Raw genomic sequence first — 24,754 nt, 5'->3', positions numbered from 1 at the left:
ATGCAAGTCAGAAGAAGAGCTGGAAAATAGGAACTGTGATAGGTGACCTGTAAAAGCAGTTTGTCTCCTTCAGCAGCTGACAAGCTGGTAGGTACACATCTGCAGAAACTCTTTTTTGTGGATAGTTATAAAAGGCTGTACTTCAGCATGCTCAGCACCAAACTCTGCAAGATGAGCTGAATACTGGCATAAGAAATTTCCAATATGTTTTTTTTTTTAAAAATACTTGAGATTTTTGTGGCTAAGTCTATCTAAAAACTAGAAAATTTTTAAATGAGTACTTTTTTTTTTTCCTGCCTGCAATTTATTACTAACAGAAGTTTGATTCAGGAAGCAGTTTAGATAATAAAGGTGAAGGCTAGATTGAGATTGCAGAAGTTTAAGTTGTAGGGAGGACCTTGTCCTTTTATCTTAGAAAATCTATGGCAAGTTGGTATGTATGTCTTAAAAGGCTGGTTGATGTGTTTGTAAAACAGTTAAAAGTGGTGAGATTGGTGGTCAGGGCAGGCGACTTCCCATCAGCTGCTCTGACTCAAAAGCCTTAAGACAGTGTTGCTGGGGTACTAGTCTTTTCCTTTCCTATACTGCTATCAATGCTCTCTGTACTTCTCTCTGACACATCTCCTTAGGTGTTCAGAAATAGCTGCTTAGGATCTAGCTTCACGTCAGACTCATTTATGTAAAGACAAACTAAGGAAAAAAAAAAAACAAGGGAAAAGGATGTTATTTTATTTGGCCCATATTAAGCAATTCCCAGAACTATTAAACGTCTCTGTGCCTCTATACTTCACAACAAGAACTTGATACTCAGAACTAAGGTGCCCTAGCTGTTTTATCCTCACCAAAAGGAAATTATCTAAGCAGTTGATAATAATTTCTACTTATTTTTCAAAATATAGACATTTCTAACAATTTCCATTTGAGCTCTAGAAGAAAGGAAGAAGGCCAGACAGTTTGCTTATGCTAAGAACCTGGATAAAGCTGACCAGCAGAGCTCTGCCATGCTTTACAGACCACACCACAGCCTTGGGTGCCCAGACTCACAGTAGCTTTGAGCCTGCAGGGCACTGAAATGTGGGTGAGTAGAGAGGAGAAGGTGCTGGATCCAGAGCAGCAGAGAGACAGTGCTCTGAATCCAGCAGCAGAAACAGGATGCAGCCTGATCTGAATACAGTCGAGATAAAAGCTGTTTGCTGCAAGTTTATGTGAGAGTTGAAGGCAGAGGGAACCAGGGAGGGTGGTAAAGGGAGTCAGAGGATGGGAGTGGGAGGAGTGGGGACACAGGCAAGAAGCCTAGAGCAAGTGTGTGTATAGGAAAGCTCCCTAAATTGCTTTTACTTTGGAGAAAGCTAAAGTAATTGTAGCATTATTGAAATTCAGCACAGTTTTTTAGTACAAGAGGAGTCCTAAGCCTGCTGCCCTCACATGCAGCTGTGGGGAAGCTCAAAGGCGGGCAGGCTGGGACTGGGAGACATGCAGGGGAATTTGGGTACACAAGAGTGTGCATGTGTCCACTGTATTATGATTTAGCTTATGTTTAATTTGGCTTTTAATCTGACTGGAGACATTATTATGACAATTATGTAAACAGTAAATTTATTTTTAAAAGTCTAACAGTCATAGGTGAGTCTTAAGGAAGGACAGGAAACAGCCATCACAGAAGTTACGGAAATTGATTTAGTGTGTAAGTGCCATGCACATCATTGAAAAGGCACAAAACCAGTGCAAGAAACAGCCATGTAAGCAGCTCTGTTGGTAAAGGAATCACGCTGGGAATATAAGATAGTGTCTGAATCCTGTGACGAATACCTTACTCGCTAATTCCTGGTGGGGGAAACAAGAAAGAGGATAGATCCAGATCTGAACATGTCTCAAGCTCACCATGTCCCACTCTTCCTCCTTGTCCCCCTCTCCCTATCTGCCTGCCCTCAGAATAAAGTGGAAATGCAAAGCGACTCAAACACTCCCCATTAACAGAGGATGAAAAGATTTATTTTCCTGTATGAGGACAGGGTGCAGTGTATCACCCTCATTCCAGCAAAAAAAGTCCTTCATAAAATGAATGCACTGGTTTCAGTGCATTCCTCAGCAGATAGGACTTGGCACACTACAAGCAACATCCAGCAGGTGCAATGCAAGCTTAGCTGTCAGACAGGCATTCCTTCGTTCCTGGAGGGCACACTATTACAAAGTCAAGATCACAGTCTTAAGCAATTAAGATATGCTCTCTGCATTGACGCAGAGAAATCTGTGGGCTCCTGCAGGCTTGCAGGCACTTGTTGAAGAGCTGCTGAATAGGCTTCTTTTTCAAGGTAAAGAAAGCACCTGAGAGCATATGCCACTGTAAAACGCCATTTGCCTTGGCTGAGATAAAGCTACTATGTCACTTAAAAATACTGCCTTCTTATTCTGATGCAGGAAATCAGCAGGGCTGTGTGCCTTGTGAAATGGCCATGTTGGTGCCTTTCTGGCCTGTGGAAATGTCTGTGGGTGTCTGTGCAGGGCGCTGCAGGACAATACCTTTCCACTGCAGGGCTGTGAGGCAGAGCGCAAAGCAGAGGAGGCTAAAGAAGAGAGGCTGCCCAGAAATGTCTCAGGTCTTGCTGCTGGTGTGCCCTGGGGTAAAGCTGAAAAGTATTCTTGACTGCAGAGAGCTCAGTATCTTAGCGAAAAGGTGCAATTCTTTACATCTTAGACCCATTCTCCAAATGTACTAGTTACTGTGCCAACACAAATTTTATTTCAATATCTATTCTAGTTCTTCAACACTTTACACCCTAGCACAGTATGTTGATCAGCTTTTAAACTGACAACAGCGATTTACTGAAAAAAGAATGACTTCACCAGAGAAAAAAGATACAATAAGACAATCGAGAAAATAATCAAGTAGCATCATTTACTGAATGCAAGGGTCCTAGCTTGCCTTTAGTGCTGAAGCTGCTTCCCCACCCTTTCTTTCTGTTGTCCCCTCCACAGATTCCCTGTGGTTGAAGTTTCCACTGCTGACAGCCCCTTACCACCCCTCCCCACAGAAGGGGCAGCCCTGCAGGCAGCACATCTTTCAGCATGGTAATTAGGGCAGAGATGGCTCCAACAGCTTTCACCAGCTCACTTTCTGACCCTAGTACCTTCACTCTCCAAAACTTGATCAGTTTTGAGAGATTTGATTTCCATCATGAATTTCATTGCTTTAAAAGACTGTCTGCTTCATCCAGATATATATTCAAGTGGAGATGATGCAAAAGTTTCTGGTAAGAAAAAAACCCTACAAAACTTTTCAATTTGTCATCACTGTCACTTGATATTTCCTATGGATGGAATAAGAGTTTGTCAAATACAGTGATCTAGAAGTTAATCTTCTAAATTATCCTATGACTAAAACTAAGAATCTTACTTGATACATATGAAAAGCAGTTCCTTTTACACAATACAGTTGTTATTATCTGAATCACTTATCAAAATACAGTGTGCATTAAAGTCCTCAAAATGGTATTTACAGATCTTTGCCAAACTTAAACTATGTTGCAGCTGTTGACTGATATATGTAAACATTTCATACTTTTCTTGTTCAATGTGTACAAGAAACTCTCTGCTGAATGCCTCTTTAAATTAAAACATAGAAACCTCAGCAGAAACTTCTGCTGTGAAAACAGCATAAGAAAAACTATATTTAAAGTTAACCTATTTGCTATTTCAGCAATTATTTTATTTCAGCAAGTTAATGAGCATTACAAGCACCTCTGAGAAATTAAGCATCCATGTGAAACAACTGATGGTCAGGGAGTAAAATAATCTACCTACATCTAATTTGTGAAAGCCATTTAAGGAATAAACCCAAGTGCCAATTTCTTTTTATACTACTTAAATGAGATGTTGGGGGATATTAAAATAAACCAAACAGATCTTATGATCAATTCTAGGGTATTAGAGATGATTGCATGAGGATTATTGATGTCTGGAGCTTTCACAGCTTGTCCTGTAAACTTTTAAATCTGAAGATTATCCAAACCCATATTCAACTGTCCCCCTTCATATACTCTTTTATTGAATCACTTTCCAGAACTTTCCAGAAAAAACCAAAAGTTTAACAATGTTTTGCAATTCTTTAATTATATGCTAGAGATCTAAGACTTTATTATTTGAAACAAGAGGCAAGTACCAATGCACGCAGTTCCTTTGGTCACATCCCTTATTCTAACACATCAGGAAAGAACTCCCAGCTTAAGAGTCCTGGAGGACCTCAGTGGTTGCAGCAGTATCTGAGAGTATGAACAGGATCTTCTTGAGTGCTATAACAATGACATTTTTGTCACTATTAACTTCCTTAAAGTTCTATAAAAATGTATTGTCCAAAAGCCAGGAATGTTCTTCAGGACGCATGTTAACGTGTCTACTGTAGAAGTCACTCAAAACAAAACTAGTTTGCCTGAATCAGGGTAATTGAGATTATTTCTAAACCTGATCACAGATCCCATTACATTAGGTTTTATTATTGTCCTGTTTGTCCATATTTATGGCATGAGAGCAACATTAGCATCAGTGAGTAACATTAGAGACACTTGAGAAACTTTCAGCAAAATATAGTATCCCAGTGTCCTGGTTTTAGCAGAGACAGAGTTAATTTTCTTCTCAGTAGCTGGTGTGTTTTCAGGATGTGAAGAATATTGATAAACACGCTAATGATATGAGTTGTTGCTAATGAGACCAAGGACACTGTCCAGCTTTCCAGTTCTCGCTAATTGCAGGTGTAGGAAGCTGGGAGGGATACAGCCAGAACAGTTAACCCAAACTGGTCAGAGTATTCCATGCCATAAACATCACACTCAGTACATAAGTGGGGGTTGGCCAGGGGAGCATGGCTCCTTCTCGCTCCTTTGTATCAGTCATTGGGACATCATAGAATCATAGAATCATTGAATGGCTAGGGTTGGAAGGGACCTTCAAATGTCATTTAGTCCAGCCCCCCTGGATCAGTTGCTCAGAGCCTTATCCAATCTGGCCTTGAAAGTTTCCAGGGATGGGGCATCCAATACCTCTCTGGGCAACCTGTTCCAGTGTTCTACAACCCTCATTGTAAAAATTTTTTTCCTAATATCCATGTGCAGGACCTTGCACTTGGCCTGGTTGAACTTCATGAGGTTGGCACGGGCCCACCACTCCAGCCTGTCAAGGTCCTTCTGGATGGCATCCCTCCCTTTCAGCGTATCAATGGCACCACACAGCTTGGTGTTGTCGGCAAACTTGCTGAGGGTGCACTCTATCCCACTGTCCATGTCGCCGACAAAGATGTTGAACAGGGCCAGGCCCAACATGGATCCCTGAGGAACGCCACTCATCACCAGTCTCCTCTTGGACATTGAGCCGTTGACCACCACTCTCTGAGTGTGGCCATCCAGCCAATTCCTTATTCACCGAGTGGTCCGTCCATCAAACCCATGCCTCTCCAGTTTAGAGAGATGGATGTCGTATGGGACAGTGTCAAAAGCTTTGCACAAGTCCAGGTAGATGATATCCATTGCTCGTCCCTTGTTCACCAATGCTGTCACCCCGTCATAAAAGGCCACCAAATTGGTCTGGCATGATCTGCCCTGAGTGAAGCCATGTTGGCTGTCACCAACCACCTCCTTGCTCTCCATGTGCCTTAGTCCTTTCCAGGAAAATCTGCTCCATGACCTTGCCAGGCACAGAGGTGAGGCTGATTGGCCTGTAGTTGCCTGGGTCTTCCTTGCTCCCCTTCTTAAAAATGGGGGTTATGTAACCCCTTTTCCAGTCATTGGGGACTGGGGACCCCACCAGACCACCAGGATTTCTAAAATATGATGGCCAGCGGCTTGGCAACTTCATCCACCAGTTCCCTCAGGACCTGCAGATGCATCTCATCGTGTCCCACGGCCTTGTGCACCTTCAGGTTCCTCAGATGTTCCTGAACCTGTTCTTCTGCTACAGTGGGCAGTTCTTCATTCTTCCAGTCCCTGCTTGTGCCTTCCACAGGCTTGTGCCAGCCCTTATCGGTGAAGACTGAGGCACCCTGGCCTTCGCCATGTCCCGGGTAACCAGGTCACCCATTTCCTTCTGGAGGGGGCCTACATTCTCCATGGAACATCAGGTGGTAAGAAATTGTGCATTGTTCATTTTGTATATTTTAGTATCCTTATATTCTGTTATTAATGTAATTTTCCTTTGCTAGTCTATTAAACTATTGTCTGATCTTTTTTATTTCTCATAGATGGGCTTCTGGGCTATGCAGAATTGGGAAGAAAGAAAGAAACATCACTGCGAACTAGTAGAAAAAAATGTTCTTCATAGAATCATAGAATGGTCAGGGTTGGAAGGGACTTTCAAAGGTCATCTAGTCCAGCCCTCCTGCAGGAGCAGGGACATCTCCAACTAGACCAGGTTGCTCAGAGCCTCATCCAACCTGGCCTTGAACGTTTCCAGGGATGGGGCATCCAACACCTCTCTAGGCAACCTGTTTCAGTGTTCCACAACCTCATTGTAAATTTTTTTTTCCTAATATCTAATCTAAATCTACCTCCCTCTATTTTGAAACCATCACCCCTAGTCCTGTCACAACAGGCCCGGCACAGAACAAAATTGTTCTACTGGGAAAATGGTATTTCTTTAGTGAAAAAAAGGAGAAAAAGCATCTTAAGAAATGCTGACTATTAGCGTAACACGTAGTATATAAGAATTAGTATAGAGACCAAAGTATATTTACATAACAACACCTGTACATTACCCTCAGTATTAACTATTAGCTACAGAAGTATCATGGTGTGTTTGGGGTTTGTGTTTTGGACTGTAACCTTACTCAACTGCTTCATTTGCAAGTGGAGCAGAACCCTGATATTTCACTAGCTGAGAATCACTGAGACAGATTTGTAAGTTCATGTAGTCATAAAGGAGATATTTCTGGAAAGTGGTATACCTTTATGGGGCAGGAAAGAGGTTTCTCTAAAAAGAAAGTTGTAAAGATGCGAGTTTGTTCCTGTTGTATTTAAACGAGGTGCTTATGAACTAGCCACTGTACTGCAGATTAAATAGAGTTTTATTATGGCATCTAAATCTAAGGATCAGTAACTGTCATGGTCAATGGCATGATGCTGCTACTACGATGTCAGATTTAATAACAGAATGAAAAACCAAATTGCAACACGAGGAGCCATTACTTATATAGACTGTGCTGTAGAAAACCTCCAAATCTAACTCAGGAAGCTATTTAAAAACGATACTATCGCAACACATATTCTTGAAACTGCTAAAATTTTTGTAAAATGTATTATTCAAATAAAATACCATTGTAAAAGTCATGGAATAACAATTTTTTTTCAAAGCCTCCATCAAGTAACACACCCAGCAAAGAAAGTTCTCACAGAATCCTTCCTCTTTCACAATACATACATTTTCAGATGAATGCAGATAATTCCTGAGTTTTGGTAAAAAATTTTAGCTGTTATAGCAGATGTCCCTGTGGAAGACTTGTGGGGGTCCAGATAGTTTCCATCTTTCCCTCCAAAAGTCATTCTATTAACTTCTCATCCAGAAGACAATCTGAATTATTTAATTGAAATACTTTATTTTTTCATTTGCTTAGGTATATAAAGGGCTACTTTTTACACTAGATTTCCTGTATTTTACTGGCTCATAAATTCCTTCCTTCAGCAAAGGGTAAGATCCTGCCTTCCTCCCTTTGGTGACTGACTGCCATGTTTCAAATTGAAACTGTGTCTGAAATACATCTGAAATTAATTTCATGATATGTGAAATGGCACATGAAAAACACAGATGGTGCAAAAATCTAAATAAAGTATATTTTTGCAGCTCATTATTGGTTACTGAGATGCAGCAAGCAGCAATGACGGGTTTGAGGTGACTGATTCCCAGTGTCTTCCTCCTAAACACACCTTAATACTATGCAAATAAACAGAGACAACCAGTTCATGTTGAGTGGTATCACAGCTACATTGCTATGGCAAGTTTTAAGCGAGGTCACTGGTGCAACTACAACATGTGTTGTTACGTACAGCATGGACGCAGCTGAAGCCATTGAAAACAAAAGGAGCAAGCTTTTGAATGAGTTCCTTCTCTGTGGCAACTAATACTGTTTTAACTGTTCCCTGAAATATGCAGATGGAGAATACATTACTGTACCTATCAGAAAGGGTTTATGTAAAGAGTGTATACATATAGCTTTAAAATTTACTGGGCAGAAACACTTGAAAATGAGATATCAGTTAAGTTTTGGTTCTGTAATTTAAGTAATGAGATCATTTCCCTTAAAAGATATAAAAAGTACCCTACAAAGTTCTGGCTTAATAGGAAAATGTTAGATTATCTTCCTTTTATTTCTTCCTATTTCTTCCTTCCTATTTATTTCCTTCCTTTTTTTTTTTTAAAAGCAAGTTATTCACCATAAATAATGTAGCCTATGAATTTATAGTTCTATATAAAGTATCTACAAAAAGATTATCTTATTTTCACATTTATTCATGACTTTACATTGTTTGAGGAATACATTTACTTTATTTTACTATGTTTTGATTATACTTATGAAGAACAGATGACTCTTTCTTGTGCAAAGGACAGCAGCACAGTATAGACTTACTTTACACTCTATATAAGGTCTACTTAAGGCTGTGGGTTAAAACAGGGTTTAGTAGTGCAAAGATTTTGTCTTGAGCCTTTGAACTGAGATAAATTTCGTCCTACAAAGCTGTACAGCTTAAAACTTATCTTCACAGACAGGTCCAGACTTCTCTGAGAGAATGAAAGCTGTCCAGACATAAGGCAGCTCTGAGCCCCAACGTGCAAAGGTGCATTAGTGCAGCATTTTGCTTGGGGCAGTGGTCCTACTGGGGGTATATTATTTCAAGCACAGTAGCACATAGCATGAAATTCCTATCTAGTTCACACCACAGAAACTCTCACATCCCTTGTCCTTCCCAGGTTCTCCAGCAATCTGAGCAAACTTTCTCCAGCCTCTAGGAAACCTCTGGGGCTTGTGGCATAAGCCATTGCAGATCAGAAGAGGACATGCGCAGCTTCAAATTATTACTGATGGGAGTAAAAACTATGACAGCTGTTGAGGGAAAAGATTGACTTGATCCCAGTGATATTCCAAAACAAGGGACACAAGTCACTTCTCTATCTATCTGACAGTCTCTCTGAATTGAACCACAGACAAGAGGCACACAATCTATTGGAGAGATTATCATTCATCTGAACAAAGATGAGAGTTTTAATTGCAATTTTTTTTTTGTCAGGCTATGAGTCATTTTGTTCTGATTTTTTCCCCCACTGCCTTCACTTTCCTAAGTGAAACAAGTGTCAGATAAACACTGAGATTTTTTTTCAATTGTCAAACCATAAGTTTTGAATTAGACATAATTTGTTTACCTGACCTTACAAGGATCGGCATGTAGATACTCTACACCCTCAGCCAAAATAATCTGGCCAGAATGGATATTTCTACAGCTGTTTCTGATCAAAACATGGGTGCATATTCATATGATTTTTTAAATGTTTTCTATCTGGAGTCATGGGCAGAGGTTGCCCATGTAAAATCTAAAGATTTGTGCCTTGGCCTAGTAAAGACAATTTTTTGTCAATTCTGTATTTCTATTATTTTATGGGAGATCCATTCTGATTTTTAGTTTTTTGCTTCAAGTTTATTTGGATGAAAATTATAACATGGTCTCACCTTACACTCCAGGTATAACTTTGAATTTCAATTTTCAGACTCTGTAACACTCTGTTTTATGACTTACAAGCCTTGAAGGTGCTCTTAGCTCTCTGATTTTGCTATCTATGCCATTATAATTTTATAGGGCCAATAGCAGGTTTTATTGATGCTCTTGGTGATCTTGTCATGTTCAGTTCTGCTCTTTGACCCTTTAAAGCAGCTGCATTTGAAATAAATTAGTACTAGATATTACACAGTAGAGGTGAAATGGTCCCCCTCTTCCTGTGGTAGGGAAAAGTTTTGCAACTAAGACATGCCACCTTAATAAATACAGAAGTTAGGAAAAGGTCACTCTAATTACTGAAATTTAAGTTTTCATTTTATTCCTTTACTTTTAAATAGTGTTTTTAAATAGTATTATCACACAGTTTTGAATGTCAGATAAGACTTGTGCAAATACTCTGTTCAACATGGCAGTAGCTAAATTAAATGTCTTTACAATCTCCTCTATTTGTCTTTTTGTTCACAGCCAATAGATGCATACTTTGGAATGAACTGTAAAGCAATGAGATTATTTTCTCTACAGGATTCTGTATAGCAATTTAGTGACTTATATAAGACAGTTTTCTGAGACATCTTAAAGCATTAAGGAAAATAACTTGATAATTTAGGAACTAGGAAACTCTTGCATCCTGTTACTGGCTGGTACACATGCTAGAAGAGCATGCATTTAAAAAAAAAAAAAAAAGTAGTTGACCTTCTGGAGCTGTTGAATGCCCAAAGAAGATTTTAAGATTAGTAATCAGTGAAGTCTTTTTACAGGGAATAGTGCAATAAGCAGGTGAAAGGGCAGTCACTAGGTACAAAGTACAGAATAGGGGCTGAGAGATGAAGAATGACCTGAAGCAGGGGAGTGAAAAGTTAGTGGGAGGAGATGACTCCAGCTCATTTTTGGAAAAGCAGATCTGGCTACATTCATGACTACTGAGATTACCATCTACTTTACTGCAGCTTGTCTGGGGTCTACCTTCTCTGGAGCTGCCAGCAGGCCAATGCTGCAGCAGCTGGATCCCTCTGTATTCTGAAAAATTGAAAGAAGATGCAGCACAGATGCTAAGAGGCGAACGACACCAATGGATACTCTGGGCTCTTCTTCTTCATTTCAGTTCTCAAACAAAAGATAAAAGTCACTTGGGCTACCCTGATTTCTGCCATAGAAGTTATTGGGGTGGAACCAGCAATTCAAAGTGTTTATGGTGTCCCGTTGGATGGGAAGCCTGTAGATGGGAAATGTTCCTTTCTGAATAGAGCTTGTAGGTAGGATTTCTCAGAGAAAACAGATAGGTCAAAAACTCAGAGGTCTGAAAGAAAAAAATATTTTAGTTTTACTTTAGTTCTTGTTTTAATGAGAGGACCTATGCAACGTTTCCACCATTACCAGAAACATTTCAATAAGTGAGGGATGGACAGGTACAGATTTGAGGTCAAAGAGACAGGCAATATTAAATCCCAGAGGAGTTTCAACCAGGCTGATGCTATTATACAGGAGGAGGAGGAGAAGGAAAATTGTCCAGATGCTGTATTTTCGTATGATAGTTCATGTGTGACTCATGCAGGGGAAAGCACATCTTTTATATTCAACTGCTACTGTATGGGAGGGCTCCTAATATGACAATCTACATATGCATTTTCCCTAATGTTAAGGCTGGTGCTCAGAAATTAAATAGCAGGAGGTTACTTTGAAGTAAGTTAGTGGGTGAATTTACTGCACACTAGCTATTTTTTGCTCATTATCAGTGAACGTAAGTAAGCTGCCCAGCACTCAGATTATCTGTCTACACAGAAAAATGAAGCAGAACCACACAACAACCTCAAGCTGTGGAGCCGGTTGCCACTACTAATATATATTATGTAATGAGGTGCTAACCTATGATCACGAGGTAGTAGTAGATACATGTCAAAGATGTAGTAGAAGAATACTTTTAGATTATTCATAATAAAATTACAGCTCTGCCTTATCTTTTAGGATACAAATTTAGGAGCTGAGCAAAGTACCTTACAGTATCACAGACCTAATTCTAAATCAGTATTTGGGTCAATGATTTCTTTGATTAACATTAACTTCATATCAGATTATGGCAATGTCAAGCAGCATACCCCCACTGAGTGCCGGAGATGACAATGCCCAGATCCTTTACAGAATTTGTTATTAATGCTATCAAAACCCCCTTTTCAATGATGGTAAATGTTCTCAAAGAGATGAATAGGTTTAGACTTCCTTTGGTACAAAACAAACACTTTAAGCGATAAACCTCTGCAATTGTCTGGAAACATGGACATTGAAGCTGGTTTTGAAAGTGTATGATGTTTTTGGTAGGATGAATCACATTTTAGGTAATTTCTATTATTCAACTAGAAGTGCTGAAGCATCAAGCTGCCAGGCTTGTTCTCTGGAAAAGAAAGTATCTTATTTAGTAGTAAAGAATTATTACCTCTCGGAAAAATTGCTGTTCTCCCTACTGGTAGTTTAAAGCATTTTGAACTCTTGCCTCCTATTGTTCAGTACCTATTTGTGGAGAGATGCCATGTAAGAAAAAAGCAGTTCCCATTTCTATACCTTACATAAACTATGTAAGCAAAGTAATTTGTCTCCTTCTTTTTGTGAAGTTTTCTTACGTTCTTTCCTTTGCACACTTTAAACTAATTACTTGGCTAGATGTAAGCTAGATGTAAGCTCCCAAGGCAGTGAATGTCACAATGAATCCAGAGAAATCTCTTCTCACCAGGTTTTATTTTCACTACACAAACTAGTAAAGAAACAGAGAAACTCCAGCCAGGGAGCAATAAAAAATCATTTCATTGACACAGGGAAATAACACATCTAGAAATGGTTTTTCTACCTCTTCTTCCTGAGGAAATCCCCTTTTGAGAAAAGACTCCAGACCCCTGGGGTTGATTTCCAGGATCTCTCTTTAGCTGCAGCTGATGGCAGCGGCTTTTGTAAGAAGGAAGACAGATCTGAAAGGTGTTTCTCTTTTTGCTACTTTTACTGGAAGTACCTGAAGAGCACTAGAATGAGACAGAGACATAAATGGAGCCTACAGAGATTAGTTGCAGGCATAGCTGTCGGTTCTGAAATTAGTAATCTGCCTGTGTTATAGATGACTTGTATTATGTTGATTGATCCAAGTAGATACTTAAGCATTTTTGAAATGATACCATTTTATTTGGAGTGGTTGGTGGAGATGGATAACAGACAAGGAGCACATTTCCTTTACTTCCCTGCCACTTTCTTAAGAGTAACTCTTATCTGATCTCAGTGTTGTTGTGCTCAATTAAATATCTTATTAAGAAACTCTAAAACTATTTCTATTCAACAAAATAATACTTTTACAAAATCGTATTTAATGCTGTGTAGTTAATTCTTTATAAATGCATATTAAAACTCAAAGAAATACTCCACTATCAGTAATAAAGTACAGACTACGAGATCAATTCCCTATATAGCAAGTTCACATAACAGAAATTGGTGCAGGCCTCCAAAAAGAATGTGAAGACAAACCTGAACATTGTATCCAAAACCATTACACTTAAAGGGAAAATCAAAACTCTGCTCTATAGTAACTCAGTAATGAGTCTCAAGTTGCAACCTAAATGAAAATGTGTATTTGTCCTGGTTTTGGCAGGGATGGAGGTAATTTTCCTCTCAGTAGCCAGTGTGTTTTGGATTTCAGAGGTGAAGAATGTTGACAAACACCCTGATGATACGAGTTGTTGTTAATGAGACCAAGGACACTGTCCAGCTTTCCAAGTCTTGCTAAAGTGCAGGTGCAGGAAGCTGGGAGAAAGACAGACAGAATAATTGACTCAAACTGGCCAAAGAGAGTATTCCATGCCATAAACATCATGCTCAGTATATACGTGGGGGTTGGCCATGGGGCAAGCATCCATTTTTACATTTTCCTATCTCATCTCTTTCTCTTGCTCACTGGCATCGTTCCCTCTATCTTGCTGGCTCCCTTTTGTTCCTTTGCTTGCTGCTCATTTTCGTTTCCATGATCGCTGCTTGGGACAGGCTGTATTGGTCATTGGGCCATTGGGTGGTGAGAAATTGTACATTGTTCATTTTGTATATTTTAGTACCTTTATATTTTGCTATTATTGTAGTTTTCCTTTGCTATTTTAGTAAACTGTCTCAACCCACAAGTTTTCCTTTCTTGCCAATTTCTCTCCCCCATTCTGGGGAAGGGGGAGGGTGAGTGAGAAACTGTGTGGTGACTCAGGCTAAACCACCACAATATTCAGATCTGAACTGTGATGCATAACACCTCCTGTTGCATTGTCTACTTTTTCGGTTTTTCTTTTCACAGCTGGTCATCCAGATAGCCATCTTTTCCCCTTTAACTCATCTGTGTCAGCCATCCAGGCCTAAGTCTGTGTAGATAACAGATTAAAGATCTCTCTTGAAACCTTAACAATTCCCTTCTATCTTGTTTATAAAATCCTACATTTATCTACTGCTATTATTTTTATTACTACACAATCATGTAAAACGAGATTTTTCATTCATTGTCTCCTTCAGCTTTATTTTACACCTCAAATCATAATCCATTTTGTCTGTTTAAAAATTATATACTGAATGCCTTTACCTCACATTTCCTAGAAGGATAAAAATATTATATATCAGTATTTTTCAAGCCAGTGAACATTTGCATTTTCTGGAAACGGTTCCAGGAAATCAGAATAGCCCCAAGTTAAAGAAGTGTTCTCTGATTACAACTGCAATTCAGTAATTTCTTTTTGTTTTTCCTGTGACCCTTGTGGTTTACAGAAAACATTATGAACAGTTATGAGGCACAGAGCCCTTTCATCACCATTTTATTAATCAGCCGTATTGTTGTAATACCTAGAGCACAGAGTGGTGTTGCACTGTGGCAGGTGTTGTACAAGTGATGATTTCTGACTGGCAGCAGATGAGCTATCACAGCAAGTACAGCTGTGGCAGAAGTAGCTGCTCTTATGTAAATAACCCTAATAAAAATGGAAATAAGACAGGCAGAAGATCAGTTTCTTGTTAAGATTATTCCAGAGTGCTCTTCAAAAACCCCTGTCTTTTCAAATAGGGCCTTGCATTCATTTCTGATGACAAGTAAGAATTGCATAGTATGGTAACAATGGGAACTGAATGCAACTGATGACAGACTAGCAATGAAATAGGAGGCTACTCCCATATTGCCCATCTACAGAATGTAATTGTGGATGGGGACAAATTGTACCTTAATATATGTATCCAGACCTTCTGTTGGTGCTAATCCCTGTCGTCCACTGAATATACCTAGCCAGTACGATGTGACAATTAGAAGCTTTAAAGATACTGGATTCTGCATTGACTTTGCCCTTCAAACTGCTGTACTTCTGTAACCATGTTAACTGTGCCATTCCCTCATTCAGTATTAATCTGAGAGTTGCACAGTAAAGCTGATCAATAAACGTGTTCAGTCACTCAACAATTTTACATCAGGAAATCTGAGTCTCTGCAGATAAGTTCAATTTTTCTTTGACAGAAAGAACAGAAGAGTTTTTTGTTTGTTTCTTCAGTACTGATTTACTCTTTTGCTTAATAAAACACTCTATTTTGCAAAGACAGTAACAGAAGCAGAGAAAAGGAAGCAAGAGAATCCTATTCTCAACTGTGCTAATATAATCTTATGCTGTTAAAAATGAAGTAATCAATCCCAGGGATAATAGGATGCACACTATGTAACAAATGCATGATGCAGTTCATAAGAGTGGATAACAGAGAAGCAGGAAACAGGGAAGCAGCTGCCTGTGGCTTAAAATCACCAAGTAGCACAGGAAAACAGAAATAGAACCTATCCACAAATTACTCCTTCAGTGTTTCCCAAGACCTTTGCCTGTTCCCAAACTTCAACTTATTAAAGGACTTAAAAGGGGGCATCAGTGTTAGCTGTGACTGCTTTATGCTTTCTGATGACAATCTTCACCTGTACCATATGTATTCATGGAAAAGATATTATCAGGACTATGCTTATTGTTTGAAATTCTAGACTTGGAACTTGCTTTTAATCGCAGTTGTCAGTTTACTCTATTTATAAAGAGTGAGGAATATAAATTGTAAGTTCCCAAATATTTAAAACTTGGGGTTTTTTTTATTTTAAACCAAGAATCAAATAATATTCACTGTCCTTTGCTATTTTTTTCTTCTTACCTGTCTTTATTCTAAAAAAGTCCAGTGTGTCCTATGATCAAGTTCTTAATATTAACAGGCAGAATAATGATATTGTTCTGTTACCAAGCTTCATCTGACATTTGGAAGGATGCAACTGAAACAGTCAGGGGATACTTAAAACTATTTTCAGCCAGATATATGACTTTTTGGAAATGAGCCAAATATGAGGTGCTGTGGGTTTAGATCTGTAGGAATAGAACTGGATTGATAACCCATTTTATGTGAACCTCTGAGGTAGTTATGGCTTTCAGTCACTGCTAATATTGAAACAAGTAACCTAGACATGAAAGGTCATATCATGGACCACCTGAGCTACCCAGTTCTTGCGGCCCCTTTATTCTTCACGGATGCCTAAAGAAAATTTCAGAATGGGAGTACTTAAACACAGCAAAGAAACCAGCACTCAGGCATGGGGTTATGTGAGAGACAGCTAGGTGAACCAGATTTTGTAGTGCTATGATTGTGTTTAAAAATTCAGCTCAGAATGAATGAGTGCAAAGACTAAACCTCCTGTCTATGTCACGTTTTCATCTATGTGGTTACATAACTGTGTTGCTACCACACCTGCCAGCTCAGTAATTCAAAGCAATAAGAAGCGGTTTCCTTGCAGAGCTCTGTGGACATTCAGGGTATTTAAAATGAGTGTAGTGTAAACACTATTTCTTACTTTCTCTTTCATTTTGTATTTCTTCCATTTTTTTCTTTTCACACTACAGTGAAAAGAATTCTTTTCCTCTGTGTTTTAGGAATTGTCCTTTTCTTTCCCTTCACTCTTTATTAATCTTGTAAGCTGCAGTAGTTTCCCTGTCGTATGCGTATCTCCATTTTCCATCTCTCATGCCTTGCTCAGCCTCCTCCAAAGCACTGCCTCCTTAGAATGGCTGAGAAAGCACCATTTTTAGCTGGATCCATGCAGCCTGGCTGAGGTGGAGTTAGCTCTAGTCCAGCTGCCCTAATTCACTGTGATGACATGGGATTGCACAGTTTCCAGAGGTTCACCAAAATCAGACCCCATTGTATTTTGTGCTGTCCGCAGAAGTGCTTTGAGAGTACCAGACAATAGTTCATGTCTCTCTTGTTAACTAGCCATTTTAAAGGCTTTTAATTTCCTATTACACAGAAGTTCAACATGTTAAATTTTAAAAACAAAACAAATGGAAAAGCGTATCTTCAAAAAATCCCATTAGCTATGGGGTCAATTTCTTTTCCACTTCAAAAATCAGTGCACAGGGTTCACAGATTACTGCCTTATACCACTAAAAAAAGAGAAGTTTACAATTTTCTGGATTAAACCATTCACTGCAGTTCAAGCAACCACATCCCTGTATAAAGCACTTTTAGAAGAAATAATATCAATACCCTCTTATCTCTGCAGAAAAAAGCCCTCCTTAAAAGCTGTAAATGTAATGGGAATAATTGATTCCAGAAGTGAGTAACCCTGGAAATTCATGTAAGATGCTAAAGTGAGGTGGCCTAAAAGTGAGGTGAAGTCAGTTTAAGATGCATCTGCATTGCCTTTTCAGATTAGCTGCAGAGCTGGCTGGGAAGCTGCTGCACTGGGAAATAACAATGAGGTCCATAAAAGGGATGAAAAATGTATAGATGAGTATTGCTGTAGGTGTAACGGAGTTCAAAAGGACCTCCTCGGTGTGCCTCACTGTGAGGGAGTGGCAGTTTTGCCAGAGTGATGAAGGATAGTTATGCCGCAAGAGGATACACTGGGATAAGAAGGCTGGCTGCATGGATGAAGGCTTTATATGAAACATATGACAACTTCACAGTGGAAGATATGATTTAAAATAACTTCAATATCTCCTCCTAGAAGGAGTGGTCTCGATTTCCTCGTATTCCCTCCACCTGATACCTAAAGGGTAAAGAAACTGCACAAATATGATGTTATACATGTCTCTTTACCCATACCTACTTTTTTTTCCCCCATGCATTGGGCTATCACTTATTTGTGTGGATGTCAGCCTATGTGACAAAGTGAACATAACCCTTAGGTATAGCTCCAATATCACCACATTCTAGTCAAGAATGACACGTGCAGCAATTGTCCTGCTGCAAACACGACACACATAATTGTCCCATGTGCTTTTGGCTTTCAATATTCTCTGAAAATACCCAATAAAACAACCAGGTATAAAATGAAAACTTACCTATAACTTTTCCTAGGAATAGTGCCTTTGGGGAATTGAACTGAATGTCAGATGCTGCTGGCAGGCTGTAACTTGTTGGAGGATAGTGATCAAGCTGGAGGAAGAGAAAAGAAATTATTAGTATTTTGAACTCATCTGCCTTCTTACAGTGCTACTGAATCAGGTCTAATTTATAGTTTATGTCACCACTTACAACTGTGTCTGATATGCTTTGCTTTCATTTTGATAAAGGGAAAAAAACAGCCAATAGCCCTCCTTCCACATGTGTCATTTCCAAGGTTTCCAAGGCCTGAGAAATACCTGTATTGGACATTTGTTTATTCTGATTGCTGTAGAATCATTTCAGCTTTTTCTTGTGTGCTTCAATATAATTGCTGAAAATAACAACAACATCAACATCAACAATAAACCAGTTTATTATTTTAATGCAAGATTTCCATTTGGGACCTACATTACTGCTAGAGTCAGATTAACATTAACATTTCCTCACAGGAAAATAGCTGACAATTTTAGACTAATGTTGGCCCTTCTCCTTTTCTCTCAGAAGAAGAATAAATTAGTAAGACATACATTTTTACACTTCATGTTTACTATTTTCTTGTTGAAAATGTTGCTCAATTCAGTTGTGATGACACCTAGTGAAACCTAAGAAATAAATTAATGAGTAATCAACTTAGCTAAATAGTTTAATCTACAGGAAACTCATATTGTCCCTGATATGGCACAAGAATTACATTATATTAGCATATTTTTTCCTATTTTTTAAACTATTTAACAGAAAAATGAGAAGAGAGTGGAAAAAACCAAATTGCTTATGCTTAGCAATAGCACTATTAATACAGTCCAATACAGCTCAGTAGAGTTTTGATGTTCACATTTTATAAAGATAATTGGGGTGAATATTTATCTTTACTGTTGTTATTTATTTTCTTGGCTTTATGTGTTTATTACACAGGCTTAAAGAGGGCAGAATAACAATTGTTTATTTTATTCTGGCCTTACTTTGGTGCAAAAGAAGATAGAAATTAATATATGTGATTTAAGACTTTGCAGAGTATTATAGATGGCAGAAGAAATTCTGGAGAAACCACAATACTAAAGGGCATACAACTTTTTCACACGTCTTTTTGCTGTATTTCTAATTTCAAAATACTGTTACCTTGGATTACTTTGCTTTAATGATGCTGCAAATGGTCAGGTCAGTGGTTAAAAGGAAATGAATGGTTGATAGCATAGAACTGAATGGCTTAATCCTATTATACCCTGGAATTCCGTGAGCTCATTACTTGGAAAGCCTACTAATGTTATAGCCATGAATCTGCAGAGGAAATAATCTCAGAACACTATGATAGCTGGAAAAGATGACTCCTGTCTTTCTTATACTACCCCATAAAACCCCAATATACATAATAGACAGAGAGGGGAAAACGTTCCCTGCAGATGTCAAAAGAGGTCTAACAAATAATCATGTTCCGAAATGATTTTTAATTGATCATAACTAGTCTGCACACTGATTAAATAAAATTTGTCCTTCAATGTTTATCAATGTGACTACTGGCAGGCTCCCAATTTTAGACTGCAGATTTTTGAGTTAAATATGTGTAAACACGTCGTTCCATCTTCTTACTCAGAAAGTGAGAATCTTCAGTTTTTACACAGTATCTTGAAAGGCTTTTCTCAGATTTTTAATTGCAGAAATACATATTTTACCTGAAAATAGACTTATATAATTTCAAATTAAAAAAGAGTTATTTTTGAGAGAGTGTAGTCAAGTGACTACAGAGAGTTAAAATACTAAACAGTTCTAAATAAAATACAGAGCCTTAACCTCAGCACGTCCTAGTAAGTACAAACTCCAGTTAAGTGATTGCTATTGTTTTCCCTAGTAGAAGGGAAATCACCATTCCAGCATCCAACAGCACAAGTGTCAGACCTGTTGTCAATGGGAGTTGCAAGTATATGATGTGAACAAAATATTCCCTTCTTATTTAAGAAGATAAACAGGAATGCCTCAGAGCTATCATGGTATTTACCAGTATGGTTATTAAACTAAAGATACAGACTTTAAAGAGGCATATCAGGAAAAGACTGTTGAAAATACTGATTGATTGTTCTGGTTTTATTTAGTGAGGTGGTGCTACAGTGGCAGCTTCTGTAGGAAACTGCTAGAAGTCGCTCCCCTTTGTTCAGAGGACTCGTCCAGGCCTAGGGTGGACCCACTGCTGGCCAAGGCCAAGCCAATTGGTAGCAGAATGTCCTCTCTGCCCCCACTCACTTGCTTCACATCTTCTCTCCTTTTTTTTTTCCTGTTTTCCCCTTCTTAAATACGTTATCGCAGGGGCGTTATCATGGAACATTCTGGAGTCCTCCAATGGGACTTCTGCAGCAAAGCTCAAAGTCAGAGGCTGCAGCTGTGTGTGCAGGCCAGTGCCGGTGGTGAAACCATACAGCTTTCTGGTGCCACCAAGAAGGAGTCAAAGATATGAGCAAGTGTGCCCCCTCTTCCCCTCACTTCGGAACAGTTGAGTTAATGGTGATCTTGGCCAGATTTAAAAAAAAAAAATTAAAAAATCCTTCCAGTGACCTTGTCTCCCCTTGGGACTTCAGTGTGGCAGAGCATACCATCACAGTGCAGAGGCAAAAGATCCTGCCGCACGTGGGAGTCAGAGATGGCAACAAGGAGATTCTAACACTGCATTGCAGTGCAGGTTCTAACGGATACAGCCAGTTTACTGCTTAGAGGTATTAGTCTAATCTGACCTCTTGTAGTGCATTGATAACTGAATCTACCTACTTACATGTATTTTCCCGATCTCACTGAAGTCAAGGAAAGACTTCAGAATGGATTCAGCTATGAATTATTTTAAGGGCTTAACGACTGTGATGTTTTGGGTTGTTTTGATTCCTGGTTGAAATAAATGTCCCTTTAAAAACTGTTGATACTGATTTCCTGGCCTTACCATCAATTGGGGTAAGCATTTCTGACTGCCGACAGAGCCAGCTCCTGCTCTGCTGTTGGCACCTCTTGTCCCTAGAGGGATGCCCGAGTTCCCCATCCACCGCCAGCTTTGAGCTATGCTCAACTGAAATGAAGTGGTGCACCACAAGACAATGGTGAGGAATAGTGAGATTTCGGTCTGCTCACTTTTATTGCTTGTCTTTGTTCTAAACTAGTATTATCTAATAAAAGAATTTTATTATTTTTTAAATCCTTAATCTAGGATTTCTTTTGAGGTTAGGGAGTTCAAGGACGAACCTGAATTCTTTCCAAAGTTGTACGTGACTGCCCTCCAGTGGCTGCTCAAGTGTAAGTAGCTGGAACCCAGCAGCCTGCAGTGTGAAATACTAGGCTATAAATTTAATATAACATAATAAAAACGGAATTACTAGTGTCAAATGATATTTGAAAAAAGATACTATATTATTTAATGAAAATTAAATAGAATCTCTGCCTACACAGTGGTTGATGTCATGAATTTGTTTTAAATTACAGTTTTAAAATTCTATTTAAGATTTTTCTTACAACTACTTTTCTTTAAAAACTCATTAGTTTCGTTTGAGCTTAACATAAACATACAGTGTGGCTGTGAGCATTACACAGATGAAGTGGATAACAGTTTCTGAGGACTGCAGTTTCAGTTCTCAAGTCATGTCATGCCAAGGCAAGACTGTCTATCTGAAGTTGCTGGGATTTAAGCCAGAATTCAATAAAACGCTATTATTTTTTTTTTTTTTAATTACTGTTCACTTCGATAATCAAACTAATCTTGACAGGAATGCTGAGATTAACAGACATATCAATCTAAGGTCAATTATAATGTCTACATCACCTTAGTAGTCTCATGGAAAAAAAAAAAAAATGCATCTATACATACACACACTTTATATTCACCCCGTGGATAAATCTAGATGTGTATCATTGTCAATCCAGCCTCTGTGTGAATACTGCTATAAAGCTAAGGTTTTTCTTTATGTTGAAGACATTTGATAAAAAAAATTCAAAATCATGTGGAGTAATATTGCTGTAAGGCTTAGTCTCACACCATCTGAAATAAATACAGTTTTGCTGGTGACTTCAGTAATAGCAGGATAAAGAAGGGGATGTGTTATCATCAAGACCAATGTAATATTTTTCTCCTGCATTATTAGAATGATTTATCACTTGTGTTAAAAAAGCTTCTCTGGTCCTGGACAAGGTCTTTTTGTGCTAACTGCTTTCATATTACATAATAAAAATAAGGTTCCTGCTCAAAAATGCCTACAAATTTAGAACAGACTAGGCACAAGAGCCCAAGAAAATAGCAAGGCAGTGTGCAGATGTTTAGACAGAGCTCCCAAGCACGATAGTAATGTAGGAGAAAGCAGAACAGTGACTACAAAAATCAAATATGAGATACTATTTTTCTTTCAGGAATGACTGAAATCTAACCTCTTAATGATGAAACAGAGACGGGTATTCCCCTATTGAAAAGTTAGTAATAACCTTACAAACGATATTTTAATATTACAACAATATTGTAATATTTGAAAATATGTTATCTCTTTAATGTAACAGAAAAGGAGCAGATTGAGGTGGCAATAATGTAATTCCTTAGGATGAGACAATTTTGGTGCAATTTACGCTCCTTCCTTAGTGTGGCGCTAGTGCTTCGTTGATATTTTTCTGACAGGTTAGGTCTTTGACCCAGGTTATTGTGGATCAGATCAGAGCCAGAGCAGGGACAAGCCAGAGGCTATAAATAAATAGTGGATCCGGAGAAGAAGGCAGGACCATAAACCCAGCATTTTTTACTGACTTAGAGTGTCACAGATCTGCAGCCTCATTGCTCATCTGGAACACAGAGGAGGCATATACCTCACCAGCATGATGTAAGGTGAACTTAAGGTTTGTGTTGTGCTTTGAGCTCTTCAGATGAAATCCCTATAGAGGTATAGTTAATACTGTTTCAGGAACCACTCCAAATCTGTTTTGCTGATTTAATTAACTGATTTAGACTTTTACATTAAAAAAAAATAAATAACAACTGCAGCCTTTTATGATAGTCTCTTTTTGCAGTGATTTAAATTAGAAAAGTGATCAACATGGGATACAGATACAGAAAAACCACAGACACGTTGCATAAAAAAATAAAATAAATACAAAGGTTTTTTTTTTTTCTGTTTAAAAACTGAAATCCCTTATGTGCAATAAGCTTTTATATTTTCCTGAAGCTGCTGTTGCTCTGATAAATATGAGGGATAATTTCTCTCACTGTAAAAAAATACAAAAATTGTGATAAAATTTAAATGAAAATGTAGATACATAACTCAAAATCTAGCAGAAGCACTGGTAAGGAAAAGGACACTAGTCTGGCTGCCTTCAATTGAAACAATTCTCTGACGCTTCTTTCACAGATTTGTTGACTTTTTATTGCTTTCTTTAAGAGATGAATTACAACAAACATTAACAAAAGCAATAGCAGGTCATATAACACCAAGTTATTAAAATTAAAGAGGTCTACCTGAGGTACCTAAAGATGGCTTTCACAGGATATTAATTTGTCCAATGTGTGCTGCCATAAAATGTAAAGCACCTATTTCATGTTAAGTTTTGACTTTTTTTGACTTAGACTCAGAAAACACTTTAATGATTCTTTTTGTTCGTTCTTTGTTTCTTTAATTCCAACAAAAATTGATAACAAATGAGCAATCATACAGGCCAAGGAAAACACACATTCATGGCTGGAAATATGTTATAGAAGAAGGAAATTTTCTCACTGTAAGCCAATGTATGTAACACATGCTGTGAGGTGGATAAGCCTGCTGATACACTCTGAAGACCTTTGCTCTGCTCTGATATGCAGACTGGTGATCTACCAAACTGCACTGTACTACCTGTCCTAAATGCCCTACCTTTATTTCCAAGGGCACCAGAGGTGTAGGGTGAGGAAGGCATTTCACTTCTGCCTCTTATAATGATATGTGGCCCAGACATGGCCAAAGTCTGGGACAAGACAACTGAAAAATTCCTCTGAATCCCAAAATACAGGCTCCGCTGAAAAGGTGTGTGAACGAGGATGGATACGTAACAGAGGTCCTCTCTCATAGAATTTATGGAAGAGAAAGTAAAGAATATTATTATCCCAAAAGACCTCAAGGGTTGAAACTCAACATAAGTTGGCAATGCGTGCTTGCAGCCCAGAAAGCCATCTGCATTACGGGCTGCATCAAAAGAAGCATGTCCAGCAGGTCAAGGGAGGTGATTCTCCCCCTCTACTCCTTTAATCAGGCAAAAGTTTTTTACAATGAGGGTGGTGGAACACTGGAACAGGTTGCCCAGAGAAGTGGTTGATGCCCCATCCCTGGAAACATTCAAGGCCAGGTTGAATGAGACTCTGAGCAACCTTATCTAGTCAGAGATGTCCCTGCTTCTTGCATGGGGGCTGGACTAGAGGACCTTTAAAAGTCCCTTCCAACCCTAACTATTCCATGATTCTGTGATTCTATCTCAGATGATGCAGAGAGGGAAAATATGTCATAAAAATAAGTACTTCAGCATCTGCCCCTGTCTGTCTGCAGCAGCTACAGGGAAGGTGGTAGGCTCAGTTTTCACAACCACAGGGTGAGATGCTACCCTCAGATGGGGCTCTAAGGATCACGATTTCCCCACTGTACATCTGCTAG

The 24,754-nt window shown here is 38.7% G+C and overlaps 1 protein-coding gene across 1 annotated transcript in view; it reads right to left on the bottom strand.

Annotated features, from left to right (window-relative positions):
* Positions 1-24,754, bottom strand: part of CNTNAP2 (contactin associated protein 2) — a 1,234,090-nt gene that overhangs the window by 47,128 nt on the left and 1,162,208 nt on the right. The window contains exon 21 of the mRNA XM_086743072.1: positions 18,092-18,185. Coding sequence (XP_086599198.1) covers positions 18,092-18,185 — 94 coding nt within the window. The remainder of the gene's footprint in view (positions 1-18,091; positions 18,186-24,754) is intronic.

The sequence above is a fragment of the Chlamydotis macqueenii genome, chromosome 2, assembly GCF_036417535.1.
Source record: "Chlamydotis macqueenii isolate bChlMac1 chromosome 2, bChlMac1.mat, whole genome shotgun sequence".
NCBI classification, from domain to species: domain Eukaryota; kingdom Metazoa; phylum Chordata; class Aves; order Otidiformes; family Otididae; genus Chlamydotis; species Chlamydotis macqueenii.
The sequence above is the reverse complement of the archived record's forward strand: the minus strand, read 5'-3'. Positions and strand labels throughout refer to the sequence as shown.